General features: G+C 46.4%; 2 protein-coding genes across 2 annotated transcripts in view; both read left to right on the top strand.

Moving 5' to 3' along the window:
- The window catches only part of LOC144602868 (pre-mRNA-splicing factor ATP-dependent RNA helicase DHX16-like), a 783,352-nt gene that overhangs the window by 531,360 nt on the left and 231,805 nt on the right, over window positions 1-20,187 (top strand). The window lies entirely within an intron of this gene.
- LOC144602714 (zinc-binding protein A33-like) overlaps window positions 1-20,187 on the top strand; it is an 80,016-nt gene that overhangs the window by 34,941 nt on the left and 24,888 nt on the right. The window contains exon 8 of the mRNA XM_078415852.1: window positions 13,954-14,072. Coding sequence (XP_078271978.1) covers window positions 13,954-14,072 — 119 coding nt within the window. The remainder of the gene's footprint in view (window positions 1-13,953; window positions 14,073-20,187) is intronic.

Below are 20,187 nucleotides of genomic sequence, written 5' to 3'. Positions count from 1 at the left end.
CACTGCATGCGAATGTTTAGATAATCTACCCTGCATCCTGCTGCAGACTTTGACAACCTTCCCCACTATCCACAATTTTTGCGTCCTCCACAAACTTGCTAATCACACCTCCCACATTCACATCCAAGTCATGAACATATAACATAAGCAACAAAGCATCTGCATCATCTGTACCAGCATCTGCAGATATCTTCTTATACATAAGCAACAAAGGTTGCAGCGCCGATCTCTGCTGCACACCACCAGTCACAGACCTCCAAGCAGAAAAATCACCCTTCTACCGCTACCTTCTACCTCCAACCACCAAGCCAATTGTGGATCCATTTCACCAGCTCGCCTTGGATCCCACCTGCCTTCGCTTTCTGGACCAGCCTTACATGCGAAACATTGTCAAGCCCTTCAGTGAAGTTCATATATTGGTTCACAATCAGATCAATGTGTTATTTGTACACACCCATCAAATCCACCCGTGAATCCGCTCTCTTTCAACGACCCCACAACCACAAGTCCCCACCCATTCTGTCTAACACCCGACCATTCAACCTCTGCCACCTTCCATGGTCCAAGCCACCCCTCGCTCTCTGTCACCTTCCACTCAACGAAACAGGAGCAGGTCATCTGGCCCCTCACGTCTGCCCCCATTCACTGTGATCATGGCGACTCCGCCCCACACCCCTACCTCCTCAACCTCAAATTAGCACTCACTGAAATAAACAGCAAGTGGAATCAGAGCTGTCAATCCGTTCATTTCATCTCGTTAATCGCGTCCGTCAACGGAACAGAAACACTTTTGTGAAAATATAAAGATTGAAACACTTTCCCTTCCCGCGGGCTCCACGGGTTTAGCAGCAGTCGCGGGCGGCGGGTCCTAAACTCGCCCCGAGTCACAACGCGGCACCAGCGGTGTTGGTGCGGACTTCAACAGCGGCGTAAAGGCGAGTATGGGGGGGGGGGGGGGGGGGGTAGGTGGAGACAGGAGGGCGGAATGAAATCGGAAATTCCCTCCAGTGAGAGAAGGCAAAGCAAAATAAAAGAGAAGTATAACATAGCAAAGAAGAGTGGGAAGCCAGAGGATTGGGACTCTTTTAAAGAGCAACAGAAGATAACTAAAAAGGCAATATGGGGAGAAAAGATGAGGTACGAGGGTAAACTAGCCAATAATATAAAGGAGGATAGTAAAAGCTTTTTTAGGTATGTAAGGAGGAAAAAAATAGTCAAGGCAAATGTGGGTCCCTTGAAGACAGAAGCAGGGGAATTTATCATGGGGAACAAGGAAATGGCAGACGAGTTGAACCGGTACTTTGGATCTGTCTTCACTCAGGATGATACAAGCAATCTCCCAGATGTTCTAGTGGCAAGAGATCCTAGGGTGACAGAGGAACTGAAGGAAATCCACATTAGACAGGAAATGGTGTTGGGTAGACTGATGGGACTGAAGGCTGATAAATCCCCAGGGCCTGATGGTCTGCATCCCAAGGTACTTAAAGAGGTGGCGCTAGAATTGTGGATGCATTGGTGATTATTTTCCAATGTTCTATAGATTCAGGATCAGTTCCTGTGGATTGGAGGGTAGCTAATGTTGTCCCACTTTTTAGGAAAGGAGGGAGAGAAAAAACGGGAAATTATAGACCAGTTAGTCTTACATCAGTGGCGGGGAAGATGCTGGAGACAATTATAAAAGACGAAATTGTGGAGCATTTGGATAGTAGTAACAGGATTGTTCTGAGTCAGCATGGATTTACGAAGGGGAAATCATGCTTGACTAATCTTTTGGAATTCTTTGAGGATGTAACTAGGAAAATTGACAGGGGAGAGCCGGTGGATGTGGTGTACCTCGACTCAGAAAGCCACATAGGTTCCACATAGGAGATTAGTGGGCAAAATTAGAGCACATGGTATTGGAGGTAGGGTACTGACATGGATAGAAAATTGGTTGACAGACAGAAAGCATAGAGTGGGGATAAATGGGTCCCTTTCAGAATGGCAGGCAGTGACTAGTGGGGTACCGCAAGGCTCGGTGCTGGGACCGCAGCTATTTACAATATACATTAATGACTTGGATGAAGGAATTAAAAGTACCATTCGCAAATTTTCAGATGATACAAAGCTGGGTGGTAGTGTGAACTGTGAGGAAGATGCTATGAGGTTGCAGGGTGACTTGGACAGGTTGTGTGAGTGGGCGGATGCATGGCAGATGCAGTTTAATGTGGATAAGTGTGAGGTTATCCACTTTGGTGGTAAGAATAGGAAGGCAGAGTATTATCTGAATGGTGTCAAGTTTGGAAAAGGGGACGTACAACGAGATCTAGGTGTCCTCGTGCATCAGTCACTGAAAGGAAGCATGCAGGTACAGCAGGCAGTGAAGAAAGCCAATGGAATGTTGGCCTACATAACAAGAGGAGTTGAGTATAGGAGCAAAGAGGTCCTTCTGCAGTTATACAGGGCCCTAGTGAGACTGCACCTGGAGTACTGTGTGCAGTTTTGGTCTCCAAATTTGAGGAAGGATATTCTTGCTATTGAGGGCGTAGGTTTACTAGGTTAATTCCCGGAATGGCGAGACTGTCATATGTTGATGAGAAGGGATCTTATCGAAACGTATAAGATTATTAAGGGGTTGAACACGTTAGAGGCAGGAAACATGTTCCCAATGTTGGGGGAGTCCAGAACAAGGGACCACAGTTTAAGAATAAGGGGTAAGCCATTTAGAACGGCGATACGGAAAAACTTTTTCAGTCAGAGAGTTGTGAATCTGTGCAATTCTCTGCCTCAGAAGGCAGTGGAGGCCAATTCTCTGAATGCATTCAAGCGAGAGCTAGATAGAGCTCTTAAGGATAGCGGAGTCAGGGGATATGGGGAGAAGGCAGGAACGGGGCACTGATTGAGAATGATCAGCCATGATCACATTGAATGGTGGTGCGAGCTCAAAGGGTCGAATGGCCTCCTCCTGCACCTGTTGTCTATTGTCTATTGTTCTGTTAATCGGGAACAGGACTGTTTGCACTTCTTGGTTCCGCCACTAAATGGCAGCAACGCCACGCGGTGCGACCACAGACCAGCTGTAACTTTGAGAATTAACTTTGACAATTGCAGAAACAGCGGGAATCTGATTTAATAAGTGACTTTTGTGACCTGTTTACCACACCTGCGGCCCAAACCAAATGCATGGCTTAAAGCGTTGAGGCTTCAAAATGTGGAATAGAAGCAAAAAATGCTCCAAATACACAGCAGGTCAGGCAGCAACAGCAAGGTGAAACAGACCTTACATTTCAGATCTAATACTGATGACGAATGGTGTTCAACCGGAGTCATTAACCGTTTCTTTCTCTACCGAAGCTAACCGGCCTACTGACTATTTCTTGCATCTTACTGTACGTCTTCATTTAGGATTTTAAGCATCTGCGTTTTTATTTTAGTTTTTGCACTTCAATGGTCGATTGGAATGTGAGTCTGCCCATAAACTGCCAAGAAAAAACCACAGAAAGCCTTGGAGGCATTCAGCAGGTCGGGCAGTATACGGTATTTGGAAAGAGAAGACTTAATATTTCAGACGTACCGTGAAGCAGCGGGAAGAGCCGGTGCCTCACAGGGCCAGGGTCCCGGGTTCGACCCTGACCTTGCCTGCGGACTGTTACATAGAAACAGAAAATCGGTGCAGAAGAAGGCCATTTGGCCCTTCGAGCCAGAACCACATTTTCATTGTAATCATGGATGATCATCCACAATCAGTAACCTGTGCCTGCCTTCTCCCCATATCGCTTGATTCCACTAGCCCCTAGAGCTCTCTAACGGTCTTTTACATTCATCAAGTGAATTGGTCTCCACTACCTTCTGTGGCAAAGAATTCCACAAATTCACAACTCTCTGGATGAAAAAGTTACTTCTCACCTCAGTTTCAAATGGCCTCCCCTTTATTCTTAGACAGTGGCCCCTGGTTCTGTACTCCCCCAACATAGGGAACATCTTTTCTGTATCTAGATTGTCCAGTAGGAGGTAGTTGGGCAGGGACTATCACAACAATAACGAAGTAGTTGGACAGATACATGGATAGGTCAGGTTTGGAGGGATATGGGCCAAACGCGGGCACTGCAGGTCGGGTGAAGAACCTAATGGCTGTGGGGGAGGAGCGGGAATGGGAGCTATAATGAACCTGTCGGTTTAGTTGATGGCCACATCGAACTAGATCAGTCCCTTCAGCCCACATCAGACTACGCAATGCCTGTATCTTATGTGTCTCTACCACCACTCCAGCAGCGCGTTCCAGGCACCCACCACCCTGTGTAATAAAACATGACACGCACATCTCCTTGAAACTTGCCCCCACTGTGCTAAAATCCATGTCGTCTCGTCAGAGCCGAGAAGGAAGGGGGGCGGCGCGGAGGCGCCTGCTGCCTCGTGCGGCGGGACCTGGTTCGCCGCTGCGGGGAAATATAGACAGTTCCATAAACATCCCGCAACTTTGTCGGCCCCAGAAACGTGGCGACTCTCTCTGTACTGCCTGGGAGAGGTCTGTATTTTACCGGATTTCATGCAAAAGCAAAGCATTTCACTGTCCCTTGGTTCATGTGACAATCGAGTATAATTGGCTCATAGAGTTGAATTCAAGTTTGCACATGAGACTGTTAAATGAAATAACAGTGTTTGCTGTAGATACAATATCATTGTGCAGCCTAATATAATGAACAATTTACGATGGGAAACACTGATGTATTTAGTTTAAGGGAATGAAATTTACCAACAGCTTATTGCATATAACATCCACTTGCTGGTCAGGGCTGTGATTGACGGGGCTGAGCTCCGCCTCCCCTCAGCCGTGCCCCGATACTGCAAGGGTTCAGCAGCTGCGCAAAAGGGAACGCCTTTTGAACCAGGAAGTGGCGGAGAAAATGGCTTCGAAAGACCAGGTCGAGAGTTTAACGGAGGAGATAGTTTGTCCCATCTGTCTGGATTTCTTCACCGATCCGGTTATACTGGACTGCGGGCACAACTTCTGCCGCTCCTGTATCACACAGAGTTGGGACAGGGAGGGGAGAAACTCCTGCCCGGAATGTAGAGAGGTGTTTACAGACCGCACCCTCAGGGTGAATCGGGCCTTGGCGAGACTGGCTGAGAAAGCTCGAACACTGAGCCTGAATCGGGAAATAATTCCAGAGAAGGAAAGTAAACTTCACTGCGAGAAACATCAGGAAGAACTGAAGCTGTTTTGTGAAACTGACAAGAAGCTGATCTGCCTGGTTTGTCGAGATGCGCGGGAACACAGAGATCACCGCTTCATGCCGGTAGATGAAGCTGTTGAAATCTTTAAGGTAAAAGCAAACCGATTTTAATCACATTATTTTAATTCCATTTTTACTGTTCAACAATTTAATTTTCTGATTCCCAAACACAATTCCAGGATCAGGTGAAATCTTCCATCCAGTCTCTCACAAAATATAAATCAGGGATCCAGCAAATGGAGCAGCAACAGAAAGAGAAGATTTCTGGAGTTCTGGTGAGGCTTTTAAGTTTCGATTTCCTGATCTTGTGCAGGTTTGATCCCTGTCATACGTGTCATAACAGGGCAGCGCAGTGACACAAGTAGTGCTGCTGTCTCCTAGTTCTGGTGAGCGGGTTCGATCCTGACCTCGGGCGCTGCCCGTGTGATTCACGCCTTCTCCCTGTGACCGCGGCGGATTCCTTCCACGTCCCCAACAAAGATACTAGAGGAGCAAGATGAACCACTCCGTCGAAATCGCGTATACTGAAGTGTAGTACGTAACGGAACGGAACGCCCGTCATTTTAGTAAGCAAATCCCGCCACTCACTGTGTAATCAGTTTTGTGGGGGAACAGTATGTGTGATGATCCCTTCAAAGTGCAGAAAATATCTCATCTATCAACTCACATTTTTTTGTTATTTTTATTTTTAAATGTTTTCCCCCTGCTAAATTTCTCTGATTTTATTTTCTTACTGTTTCTGCCCATGTCCCTCCCATCATTCCTCCCCAGTCCCCTCTTTTGTGCATTCCCTTGTATTGCTCAAACACACACTGAGCACAAATTTAACTTTTATATATATATATATGTATAGACATGAATGTGTGTTTGTGTATGTGTGTTTGTGTGTGAGAGGCAAGATGGAGATAAATAGATCTCAAAGTTCCTTCTCGTGGATCAGAAGCAACTTTGATTTAAAGCAACGATCTATTTCTCTATCTTATTTTTCAAATGATGTACATAAACCATAAAGGCAATTCAACCGTTATGGATATATGTCTAGTTTCTTTCTAGTGATTTCCTCTAATTATTTGTTTAGCAACCTTTTTACTTTCAATCTCTCTCTCTCTTTTTCTCTGTATATATATATATATAGATATACACACAAATATAAAATCAGTCATTCACACACTTCTCAGCACATGGTTCTCCCTATCATGATCACTGTTCTCTCACATACATTTCATTAGGGCCTACACATTCGCAATCAGTGACATCAAACTTATTTCCAGAAATCCTAATATTGTGAATAAAATAACTATGAACACATGTCAAGATATTTTTTCATTATTTTCATTCTACATAGAATGTAATGCATACATACCTACATTTATACAGAAGTGCTAGCTTTAGACATGAGTAATGTACATTGCTACCATAGTTTAGTTTTGAATTTAACATATAATTGAGGGGGCCGGTGCAATATAAGGCTAACCCTCACTTTTGTGTACATGCATTGGCACGATACTTACCCACTACCCTACAACCTGTAAAAAAATCATATTTAAATTCAACTGATAAGTTGGTCAAATAACATAGGCACCTTCTTGTTTTTTTGTGATTTGTGGATTTTTCAAATGTGAATATCTCATAACGACCCATTTGTGGATTAGCAGTATATTGCACCAATCCCCTTCAATTTTACATCATTCATAAATGAACTTCATAAATAAGGATAACACTTTTTATTTCTGTCATTCATGGTAAGATTTACATCATTTTGTGTGCAAGATATACAGGGTTGCACTGTTTCGCATGTCAGCTAACCAATGAAATGATAAGGCCCTGATTTATACAAGCTCTTCACCTTCCCCCCTTTGTCTGAAGAAGGGTCCCAACATGAAACATCACCCATCCTTTTTCTCCAGAAATGCTGCCTGACCCGGTGACTTACTCCACCACTGTGTCTATTTGAATTGGATTCGTGCTCTGTACCACATCAGGCAGCATTGGTCATTTTAGTGGCTGTCAAGGATTTTTAACTAATCAATTCACAGATTCAAATTTTCTTGGCTCTAAGTATAAAAGTAAATGTCTTTTCAATTATATTGTGGATACAGTAGAGTTCTATTGTTTGCAAATGCCTAATCTCTGCTTCCATGACTTTTAAAAATTAAACCAAAAGAGATACAGCTCATGGAGGTGAAAATAAAATTAACAGAGAAAGCAAAGAAGAACAGTTTATTAAATATGATCAAAATGCAGGAGTAACTCAGCAGGTCAGGCAGCATCTCGGGAGAGAAGGAATGGGTGACGTTTCGGGTCGAGACCCTTCTTCAGACTGATGTCAGGGGGGCGGGACAAAGGAACGATATAGGTGGAGACAGGAAGATAGAGGGAGAACTGGGAAGGAGGAGGGGAAGGGAGGGACAGAGGAGCTATCAAAGTTGGAGAAGTCGACGTTCATACCACCGGGCTGCAAACTGCCCAGGCGAAATATGAGGTGCTGCTCCTCCAACTTCCGGCGGGCCTCACTATGGCACTGGAGGAGGCCCATGACAGAAAGGTCAGACTGGGAATGGGAGGGGGAGTTAAAGTGCTTGGCCACCGGGAGATCAGTTTTGTTAATGCGGACCGAGCGCAGGTGTTCAGCGAAGCGATCGCCGAGCCTACGCTTGGTTTCGCCGATGTAAATAAGTTGACATCTAGAGCAGCGGTGCAATAGATGAGGTTGGAGGAGGTGCAGGTGAACCTTTGTCTCACCTGGTAAGACTGTTTGGGTCCTTGGATGGAGTTGAGGGGGGAGGTAAAGGGACAGGTGTTGCATCTCGTGCGGTTGCAGGGGAAAGTGCCCGGGGTTGGGGTGGTTTGAGTAGAAAGGGACGAGTGGACCAGGGAGTTACGGAGGGAACGGTCTCTGCGGAACGCAGAGAGGGGAGGGGTTGGGAAGATATGGCCAGTGGTGGGGTCCCGTTGTAGGTGACGGAAATGTTGGTGGATGATATGTTGGATCCGCTGGCTGGTGGGGTGGAAGGTGAGAACGAGGGGGATTCTGTCCTTGTTGCGAGTGGGGGGAGGGGGAGCAAGAGCGGAGCTGCGGGATGTAGAAGAGACGCTAGTGAGAGCCTCATCTATAATGGCGGAGGGGAAGCCCCGTTTTCTGAAGAACGAGGACATCTCGGAAGCCCTAGTGTGAAATACCTCATCCCGGGCGCAGATGCGGCGTAGACGGAGGAATTGGGAGTAGGGGATAGACTTTTTGCAGGGGACCGGGTGGGAAGAAGTGTAGTCCAGATAGCTGTGCGAGTCGGTGGGTTATATCTGCAGTTATTTTCTTATATTAAATATGATCAATTGGCCTGATACAGATAGAGTGGATCTCTACTGAAAATATTCAATCAGTAACATCCAAATTTTAAAGATCACGGAGCAGCAACTCTTCAAGAAATAGTTATAGATGTCAACTATCAACACATCCAAGAAGTTGAACAAAAATAATTGTTTGCCAACATTTTATATACGAAGAAAAGTTGTAAACACAGCCCAGTCTGGCACACAGAATCTGCTTATTAAAATGGCGCTGAAATTTACCCATGACCTACTACAGTTTTTAGAGTCGGGTGGTCTATCTTGCTCCTCTAGTATCTTTGGTCCCCAATACACGCTGGTTCAATGGTCAATCGCTGAATGTAAATTATCCCTGTGAATGTGGGTGGTGGGCGGATGAATGAGAATTAATGGGTACGTGAAAAGGAATAGGCAGCAGGGAATTAAAGTCATAAGGAACGGGAGTAAAACGGGGCCATTCGGCCCATCACATCTACAGCACCATTCAATCTTGGCTGACCTATCTCTCCTTCCAGACCACATTCTCATGCCTTCTCCCCATAATCTCTGACACCTGTACTAATGAAGAATCTATCTATCTTTGCCTTAAAAATATCCATAGCCTTCTGTGGCAAACAATTCCACAGATTCACCACCCTCTGACTAAAGAAATTTCTATCTTCCTAAAAGAATGTCCTTTAATTCCGAGACTTTGACTTTGAGTCCTGGATTCTCCCATTAGTGGAAATATCCTCTCCACATCCATTCTATCCAAATCTTTCATTATTCTGTATGTTTCAATTAGGTCCCCCTCATTCTCCGAAACTTCAGCGGGTGCAGGCCCAGTGCTGACAAACGATCATCATAGGTTAACGTACTCATTCCTGGGATCATTCTTGTAAACCTCCTCTGGACTCTCTCTAGAGCCAGCACATCTTTCCAAAGATATGGTGCCCAAAATTGCTCACAATATTACAAATGCGGCCTTACCAGCGCCTTAAGGAGCCTCAACATTACATCCCTGGTTTTGTATACAAGCCCTCTTGAAATAAATGCTGGCACAGAGTTTGCTTTCCTTACTATCGATTCGACTTGCAGATTAACCTTTTGGGAATCCAACACCAGCACTCCCAAGTCCATTTGCACCTCCGCTTTCTGGATTCTCACCCCATCTGGAAACTTACCTATGCTTTATTCCTACTCTAAAAATGCATGACTCCACACTTTGAGATATTGATGAAATATTGAGCTTCACCTTTCATTTCACAGGAACAGTCACACAACCTTCAGTTCAAGATCACATCCCAGTTTGCTGAACAGCACCAGATTCTCACTGAGAAAGAGCAGCGTGTACTGGCAGATATCCGGGAGGAAGAGAAGAAGATTCTAAATGTAATGGAGAAAAATCTTCGAGAAATTGAAGAGAATTTAAATTCCATTCAGGAGGAACTCTGTAAGTTGCAGCAGCAGATGGATCAAAAGGACAGTGTGGTGTTTCTGAAGGTGAGGGGTTACACTACAGTCTGGTGAAGTGAAAGTGCAGTCACAAAATGGTGGGTGACATTTCTGAAATAAAGGCTGCATTTACCAGTAATTGAGAACTGGGTAAATGTTTCATCTGTTCCAGTTGTTGTTGTTCCCAAACTAATTGGCCTCCCACATTATATATGGGATCTCAGGACTGCCTGGCCGGAATGTAGAGAGGAGTTTGTATTCTGTAGAGCTCAAAACTACGACAGCTGATTCTATATCTGATCCTAAGGAACACGAATGAACAGAGGGCAGTAAATCTCTGGGATTCTCCAACCCACAGACTCAGAGGTTTAACCTGTTAGACGTATTTATAACAGAGGAAGATACATTTTTGAAAATTTGGGGAACTGAAATCAAAGGGAATGGGACAAAGCGGAGGCGTTCAGTCCTGGGCTAGATCAGCCATGACCACATTGTGGGGGTTAAAATTGAAATCTAGAACGTGGTGCACACAGCAGATTAATCATCTATATCAATAGAAAATAGGTGCAGGAGGAGGCCATTCGGCCCTTTGAGCCAGCACCGCCATTCAATGTGATCATGGCTGATCATTCTCAATCAGTACCCCGTTCCTGCCTTCTCCCCATACCCCCTGTCTCCGCTATCCTTAAGAGCTCTATCTAGCTCTCTCTTGAATGCATTCAGAGAAATGGCCTCCGGTCTCCCAGGATCTACACACCGCTCTCTCTCATCTGGACAACCAGGGGGGCTATGTGAGGATGCTGTTCATTGACTTTAGTTCAGCATTCAACACAATAGTCCCCAGCAGACTGGTTGAGAACCTGGTGGAACTGGGGCTTAGCAGCCCTCTGTGTGCCTGGGTCCTGGACTTTCTCACCGCCAGGCCCCAAGTGGTCAGGATGGGGGAACACACATCTAGCTCCCTCACCCTGAACATAGGATCCCCCCAGGGCTGCGTCCTTAGCCCCCTACTGTACTCCCTGTACACACATGACTGTGGGGCAGGTTCAGCTCAAACTCCATCATCAAGTTTGCTGATGACACTGTGGTGGTGGGCCGGATCTCCATCAACGATGAGAAGGCCTACCGGGAGGAGGTGGCTGATCTGGCACTCTGGTGTCAGGACAATAGCCTCCTCTTGAATGTCACTAAAACGAAGGAGCTGATTGTGGACTTCAGAAGGGCTAAACATCCAAGGACGTACACGCCACTGGAGATAAATGGGTCTACTGTGGATAGGGTGAGCAGTTTTAAATACTTGGGAGTCCACATCACAGAGGATCTGACGTGGGCAACGCTCATTGCCGCACTGGTGGGTAAGGCAAAGCAGCGCCTTTTCCACCTTAGACAACTGAGGAAGTTCAGAGTGTCTCTGAGGATCCTTCATTGCTTCTACTCTGGGGCTGCAGAGAGCATCCTGTCCGGCAACATTACAGTCTGGTTTGGGAACAGCTCTGCCCAGGACAGGATGGCCCTGCAGAGAGTAGTGCATTCGGCAGAACGCACCATGGGAACTACACTCGTCCCCCTGCAGGACCTATACATCAGGAGGTGCAGATCCAGAGCAAGCAAGATCATGAGGGACCCCTGCCACCCCAGTAACGGACTGTTCCAGATGCTACGATCAGGCAAACGCCTCCACTGTCACGCTGTGAAAACGGAGAGGATGAGACGGTTTCTTCCCACAGGCCATCAGGACTGTCAACTTTTATAACCCCAGAGACTAAATTTTTGTCTACACTATAGTAACTTATTAACTTTATTTATATGCTGTAACTGTAATTCTTTTTTGTGCACAATCCGCAGGCACTGCCACTTTCATTTCACTGCACATCATGTATGTGTATGTGACAAATAAATTTGACTTGACTTGACTTGACAGAGACCTGAGTCTCTGGCGCTGCATTCGCTGTAAGGCAGCAACTCTACCGCTGCGCCACCGTGCCGCCCATTATATATATATATAGAACAAATGAATAAAAGCTATGCAAAAAAACTGACGATGATAAAGGAGGCAGGCCATTGTCAGCAGTGGGCGAGGTGAAAATTAGTTACAAACAATGAGACTCAACAAGACTACTTTGAAGCTTGGGTGGGGGAGAGATGGAGAGAGGGGTTACTTGAAGTTAGAGAAATTAATATTCATACCACTGGGGTGGAAGCTGCCCAGGCGAAATACAAGGTGCTGTTCTTCCAATTCCCGTTGGCCTCATTCTGAAAATGGCGGAGGCCCAGGGCAGAAAGGTCAGCGTGGGAATGGGAAGAGAATTTAAAGTGTTTGGCAACCGGGCGATGAACTAAACTTAATTTAACTTAATCCTTTGTGTTTGCACATGATCCACATCCTTCTATTCCCTGCACATTCATGAATGTTATAAACAATAGACCATAGGTGCAGGAGGAGATCATTCGGCCTTTCGAGCCAGCACCGCCATTCAATGTGATCATGGCTGATCATTCTCAATCAGTACCCCGTTCCTGCCTTCTCCCCATACCCCCTGACTCCGCTATCCTTAAGAGCACTATCTAGCTCTCTCTTGAATGCATTCAAAGAATTGGCTTCCACTGCCTTCTGAGGCAGAGAATTCCACAGATTCACAACTCTCTGACTGAAAAAGTTTTTCCTCATCTCAATTCTAAATGGCCTACCCCTTATTCTTAAACTGTGGCCCCTTGTTCTGGACTCCCCCAACATTGGGAACATGTTTCCTGCCTCTAACGTGTCCAACTCCTTAATAATCTTATACATTTCGATAAGATCTCCTCTCATCCGTCTAAATTCCAGTGTATACAAGCCTAGTCGCTCCAGTCTTTCAACATATGATAGTCCCGCCATTCCGGGAATTAATCTAGTAAACCTACGCTGCATGCCCTCAATAGCAAGAATATCCTTCCTTAAGTTTGGAGAACAAAACTGCACACAGTACTCCAGGTGCGGTCTCACAAGGGCCCTGTACAACTGCAGAAGGACCTGTTTGCTCCTATACTCAACTCCTCTTGTTATGAAGGCCAACATTCCATTTGCTTTCTTCACTGCCTGCTGTACCTGCGTGCTTCCGTTCAGTGACTGATGCACTAGGACACCCAGATCTCGTTGTACGTCCCCTGTTCCTAACTTGACACCATCAGCAGTGGGTGGTCACCTTGGGGGAATTTGCTCTGTTTGTTTCACCCACCTTTGTTCACCATAGAATGACATCCCATTCTACATCATAGACAGGCCATTTGGCCCATCCTCTCCAGTCAAGATTTCTGCTCAACTCAACGTCCCTCCCATCTACTCACCACACCTGGTAACAATACCTGGAATACCAGGAGTGCTCACGTGTTTATCCCGCTTGCTCTTAAATTATCTCTGCTGTTGCTTCAGTCCCTCCAATGCAAGTGAGGTCCATGTTCTCATAACTGCATTCCTTTCAGTATTTATTGAAGACCACGTTACGTTTCAGCATTGATTTTTGCTCTCCCATCGATTAGAGATATTTCATCCCCCCCCCCCCCCCATTTAAATCCACCGCTAAACTTAAATTCTATCTTATCATTCCTGACATCTTCTCCAGATAAAATCCCACGACCTGCCCAGTCTTTGCATTGAGCTCCACCCTCTCAGTTATGGCATCATTCTCATGAACACTCCTTGTGCTTTTCCCCATCGTTCTACATCTCTATGGCAATATCAGCTTTCTATCTGCATGGCAGCGGCGATAAGAGTTGGGAAATGGGAATTATCAGAGGGTTGTAGAAATGTGGAGAAATTCCCGCTGTCGGGATGAGGACGTAACAACTCAGTCAATTGAGATTTGTCTTTTATTTCTTTCAGGGGGAAGCTGGTCGCAAGCGAAGGTAGGACATGCTCTTGATGGAAACATTGTAAGTTTTTGTGGAACAGTTCAAAACATTTCTAATGCTCAGTTGATAAACAGATGTTAAATATTCGCAGGGTTCGTGATGAAGCCAAACCACTGTCAGTGGTAGATGATGCCTTGCCAATTGAAAAGTTTCATTGCCCTGTTTCATTGGACACGGCATTTAAAGAAACATCTGATGACTTCAAGCATGGTAAAGCTTATACCTTTTCCATTGTTCTTGTTTCTGACATCTTCAAGTAATGTATGTAGGAAAGAACTGCAGATGCAGATTTAAATCGAGGGTAGACATAAAATGCTGGAGTAAATCAGTGGCAGACAGCATCTCTGGAGAAAAGGAATGGGCGATGTTTCGGGTCGAGACTCTTCAATCTGAAGAAGGGTCTCAACCCGAAACGTCGGCCTTTCCTTTTCTCCAGGGATGCTGCCTGTCCCGCTGAGTTACTCCAGCATTTTGGGTCTACCTTCGATTGTGTCTATCTGTAAGTAATACTTAGATGCAATGATTAAAGGTATTTTAGGGAAATTGAAGATTGATCTCCCACCAAGCTCATCTGCTGGGAAGCCTCACAGAGTCTGAGAGTTTTGCAGCACAGCAACAGGCCCTTTGACTCGACTCAACCATGCCAACCAAGTTGCCCAACCAAGCTAGCCCCACGTGCCTGAGTCTGGCTCATATTCTTCCAAGTATTTCCTATCCACGTATCTACCCAATTCTCTGTAAACTGTTGTAATTGTATCTGCCTCAACCACTTCCTCTGTCAGATCGTTCCACATCTACACTACCCACTGACAGAAAAACCTGCTCCTCGGGTCCTTTTTATTGTTCCCAATCTCACCTTAAACTGATGCGCTCGAGGTTTAGACTCTCCGACCTTGGGTAAAGTATTGTGGCTAATCACTTTAACTGTGCATCTTATACACATCGATAATGTTCCTCTGACAGGCTCCCAAGAAAAAATGTCCCAGTCTGAATAGTCTGATCCACGATTGAGTAGATTAACCTATGATGAGCATAAGAAAATAACTGCAGATGCTGGTACAAATCGATTTATTCACAAAAAACTGGAGTAACTCAGCAGGTCAGGCAGCATCTCGGGAGAGAAGGAATGGGTGACGTTTCGGGTCGAGACCCTTCTTCAGACTGATGTCAGGGGGGCGGGACAAAGGAAGGATATAGGTGGAGACAGGAAGATAGAGGGAGATCTGGGAAGGAGGAGAGGAAGGGAGGGACAGAGGAGCTATCTAAAGTTGGAGAAGTCGACGTTCATACCACCGGGCTGCAAACTGCCCAGGCGAAATATGAGGTGCTGCTCCTCCAACTTCCGGCGGGCCTCACTATGGCACTGGAGGAGGCCCATGACAGAAAGGTCAGACTGGGAATGGGAGGGGGAGTTAAAGTGCTTGGCGGTTGCAGGGGAAAGTGCCCGGGGTTGGGGTGGTTTGAGTAGAAAGGGACGAGTGGACCAGGGAGTTACGGAGGGAACGGTCTCTGCGGAATGCAGAGAGGGGAGGGGATGGGAAGATATGGCCAGTGGTGGGGTCCCGTTGTAGGTGACGGAAATGTTGGTGGATGATATGTTGGATCCGCTGGCTGGTGGGGTGGAAGGTGAGAACGAGGGGGATTCTGTCCTTGTTGCGAGTGGGGGGAGGGGGAGCAAGAGCGGAGCTGCGGGATGTAGAAGAGACCCTAGTGAAAGCCTCATCTATAATGGCGGAGGGGAAGACCCGTTTTCTGAAGAACGAGGACATCTCGGAAGCCCTAGTGTGAAATACCTCATGCCAGGCGCAGATGCGGCGTAGACGGAGGAATTGGGAGTAGGGGATAGACTTTTTGCAGGGGACCGGGTGGGAAGAAGTGTAGTCCAGATAGCTGTGCGAGTCGGTGGGTTTATAGTAAATGTCCGTCACTAGTCTGTCTCCTGTGATGGAGATGGTGAGGTCCAGAAACGGGAGGGAGATGTCAGAGATAGTCCAGGTATATTTAAGGGCAGGATGGAAATTGGAGGTGAAGTGTATGAAGTCAGTGAGTTCTGCATGGGTGCAAGAGGTAGCACCAATGCAGTCGTCGATGTAGCGGAGGTAGAGTTCGGGAATGGGGCCAGTGTACGTCTGGAACAGGGATTGTTCGACGTACCCGACAAAGAGGCAGGCGTAGCTAGGGCCCATGCGAGTGCCCATAGCTACGCCTCTGGTTTGGAGGAAGTGGGAGGAGTCAACGGAGAAGTTGTTGTGGGTAAGAACCAGCTCTGCTAGGCGGAGGAGAGCGTTGGTCGATGGGGATTGGCTGGTTCTACGGTCGAGGAAGAAACGGAGGGCTTCGAGACCATCCTTGTGGGGGATGGAAGTGTAGAGTGACTGGACATCCATGGTGAAGATGAAGGAGTGGGGGCCTGGGAACCGGAAGTTATCAAGGAGCCTATGATGAGCGTTTGTCGGCATTAGGCCTGTACGCACTGGAATTTAAAATGAGGGGGGACCTCATTGAAAAATACAGAATAGTGAAAGGCTTGGATAGAATGCATGTGGAGAGGATGTTTCTATTAGTGACAGAGTCTAGGACTAAAGGTCATAGCCTCAGAATTAAAGGATGTACTTTTAGGAAGGAGATAGATAGAGCTCTTAAGGATAGCGGAGTCAGGGGGTATGGGGAGAAGCCAGGAACGGGATACTGATTGAGAATGATCAGCCATGATCACATTGAATGGTGGTGCTGGCTCGAAGGGCTGAATAGCCTCCTCCTGCACCTATTGTCTATTGAGATAAGGGGAAATGTTTTTAATCAGAGGGTGGTGAATTTGTGGAATTCATTGCCACAGAAGGCTGTGGAGGCTGTCGCGGTTTTCTTTAGCTTCGAAATTAAGACAGGCGACACGGAGAATTCCTCGAGAAGTTAAAAGCCTTTATTTGCAAACAACGGCTGGAACAATCAGGAAGTCAACCGCATGACTGTCCTGACTGTTCACTTAGTACATCGGGCAGTCTATGTTTATAGGATTATTCCAAACCTTATCTTCTTTACATTACCTCATACCCACACTCCTGCTCTATAATAATTCATTCCTTTGCAGTCCTCCTGTCTGGTGTGCCACCATTAAATCCCATTTACTGCCTTACCCTTATCTTAATACTCTTATCTCTTCGCACTCCCCCACCCATATTTTCTATTGTAGTCCATCCATCCTCCCAAGACATATGTCTTCTCTTCTCTTGCCACCATTATCTTTCATCCAAATGTGACAAGGCAAAGAGATAATGGAACACAGGCAATCCCTAAGTCAAAGGTTACCAAAGTAGGAATGCCTAAGGATTAAGTCTAAGGACCCAAATATGGAACAAGGGATCTAAGGACTGCTAACTGAGGAATAATGCCAGGCTAACTGAGGAATGCCTAAGAGTACACATGCTACACAGTTAACACTTGAATGTCTGAATTTCGTGCACTATACAAAATATCTACTCCCATATATCCCCCTTTGAGACCTACATGGTCTCACAGAAAAAGAAAACTAACAGTCGCACATGTCATTGGCTTACGGCATAAACCTGATCATTATTAGCCCCCACTTCAGGGTGTTGAGATATATAATGTGCAGCTCGTCAGTGTTCTTCCTCTATCATACTAAAGTCCTGGGTCACTAGGCCAAAACCCAACCCCCATTTGCCTGGGGTAGGAAAAAAGACCCAGCTACCCTTACAATCTATATCCCTAGTACTCCTCCAATGCAATTTGGTCGTCATTATAGTATTCTATCGGCGGGGTCTGCTTCCCTTGGAGGGTAGACGCGCTCTGATCCTGGAACAACGGGAACTGCTTCACAGTAGCTTGCAGGAGGAGAGATTTGATACATGGAAAAACACAACACAATATTATAGCAATTACAAGCAGGGCGATTTCAATAGACATCCCTTTTCTTAATGTCCCTTCGATTCCGCACCTGCTCCCCTGACCCTAGCAGGGCAACGTTAGGACCAGTCTGGTTCTGCCAAGTCCAAGTCTGCAAAGTCGAGGACTTCCAGGTTTGAGTTGGAAGAAGCAATCGTGGCCTCCCCCATGTCGCCTCCACCCATATTGTCGCGAGGAGGACAGGCGCCCACAACCTCATTTTCAACAACCTCATAGTGACTAATGTCCCCCAAGACTTCCTTTATGATCTGGTCAATGCTTGATCCTTCCCCTGCGTTTTCGTTCTCACGCTCGCTTACCTCTTCTCCTGTATTTTCGTTCTCTTGCCCGCTTACCTCGAGGTTATTCACAGGTTGTGCCTGTGGGACAGTCCTTGTACAATGATTGAGATGGTACCATGTAGACCGGCCCTCTACCTGGACGGCAGTCAGTGAGGCTTTAGTTACCGTGAACGGTCGTTCCCTTCTTGGCTCATTCCACCTTCGTCGAAAAGCTCGCACATAAACCTGATCTCCGGGTTTAATAGCCCCTTCTTCCTGGTCCACCTCTGGCTCCCTTTGCTTTTCCTGTGTATAAATAAACTTGTGTATCATAGTTAACTGTTGCATGTATTGTTTCACTTCCACCTCTAATTGTTCCAGGCTTGGTCCCTTGTAAGGACCTCTCCATCTGGGTATCAGCATGGGTCTGCCAGTGAGCATTTTGTGTGGTGTTAAATGAGTTATTCGATTAGTTTGCATGCGACAGCTCATTAATGCCAGTGGCAGGGCATCGATCCAATTTAACTTTGTGGTTGCACAAATCTTATTCAACTTAGCTTTCAACGTTCCATTAACCCTTTCTACCATGCCCTGAGACTGAGGGTGGTACACACACTCAAATCTTTGTTTCACTCTTAGGGTTTGCAGCACCAACTTAACTGTTTTTTGCATAAAAGCCGCTCCATTGTCGGAACTGATTTCGGTCGGTATGCCGAATCGTGGGATGACCTCGTCAGTCAGAAACTTGACTACAGTTCCTGCACCCACATCTTTAGACGGTATCGCCTCCGCCCATCTGCTAAATCTATCTATTACTACCAGCATGTATCTTTTCCCTCTTACCATTTTCAGCATGTCCACATAGTCGATCACCAAGTGTCTAAATGGTCCTCCAGGCACAGGTATATGACCTATAGGTGTTATTAACATATCGGTAATACTATTTCTCTATTGCTCATTTTCAAACTTACGGGGGTTGTGCATCGTGTTAACTGTGTTTTTCCCGACAACCCTACAGTTTTAACAAATTTTCCTGACATGGGAAGGTGGGAGACATACTGCGGCTGCACACAAGTATATGTGGCTCCAGTGTCTATCATCATAGGTGTTAACCGTCCTCCCAAAATTACCTGAACCATGGGTTCTTCTTCTGCCTCTCGCGTTATCATTGGGTAAAGTCCCTTCCCATCCGGGTTCTCTGGGCACCCCTAATATCTAGCATGGGGATTCATGAGTCCAATTGGGCCTCCAGACGGGCCCGTTGGGGCCGATTCTGTGTTAAAACACTGTTCACCCCCTGTGGGTTCCTGTTGGTATGGACCGGGCCATGGACGGTGTGGGCAGTCCCTCCTCAGGTGCCCTACCTGATTACATCCCCAACATGTTTTATCAACTGCCCATCTACTTACTGGCCTTCCTCGTGCCCTTCCTTGTGTCCCCCCTTGGGGGTCCCAGGCCTGTCGGGGCTGATTTCCTGATTTATTTTGTCCCTGATAGGGCATTTGAGGAAACGTTCCCCCAAAGACATTTATTATTGGCATGGGATTCTCTGGCCTCTGCCTGGCTCTGTCATAGGACTCACTCTGCATCGGTGCATTGTTTATTTCTGCTGTTTCAGCCGGGTCTGTTGTTACTGCCAGCATTTTCTTTCCTTTTTCACGTTCTTTCTTTTTCAGTTCTTCTAGTTGCATTTGCATCACTTTTCTCTGCACCACTTCGTGCTGGTCCACCAGTCTTTGTCTATCCTTACGATATTTGTTGACTGCATGAACCAGGTGGTCCCTGAACTGGGAGTGGGGCATGGTTGTCAATCCCACTACCTCTTCCAGTCTGAACTTAACCGGAGGGGGCGTGGCGTCCACCACAGAGGTCCGAAACAAAGTGGTCATCAACTCACTACCGTCTATTTGTTGTTCGGTTTCAAGTCTCCACTTTTTCAGTTGATCCTCCAAATAGGCTGCTGAGTTCTCCGTGTCCCCCAGCGGGTCTCCCCTCAATGTCTTTAAGTCCACCTTGAGTGGGTAACAGTCTCTGAGGGGCTGCCATACCCTCGCTCTGACTAGGTCAAATGACTGGCCATCAATCTTCGGGTTATTTGCGTTTTTTACCCCAGCCATTTCAAACAGCTCTGCTAATTTCGT

This window comes from Rhinoraja longicauda, chromosome 19 (genome assembly GCF_053455715.1).
Source record: "Rhinoraja longicauda isolate Sanriku21f chromosome 19, sRhiLon1.1, whole genome shotgun sequence".
In the NCBI taxonomy this organism is placed as follows: Eukaryota; Metazoa; Chordata; class Chondrichthyes; order Rajiformes; family Arhynchobatidae; genus Rhinoraja; species Rhinoraja longicauda.
The sequence above is the reverse complement of the archived record's forward strand: the minus strand, read 5'-3'. Positions and strand labels throughout refer to the sequence as shown.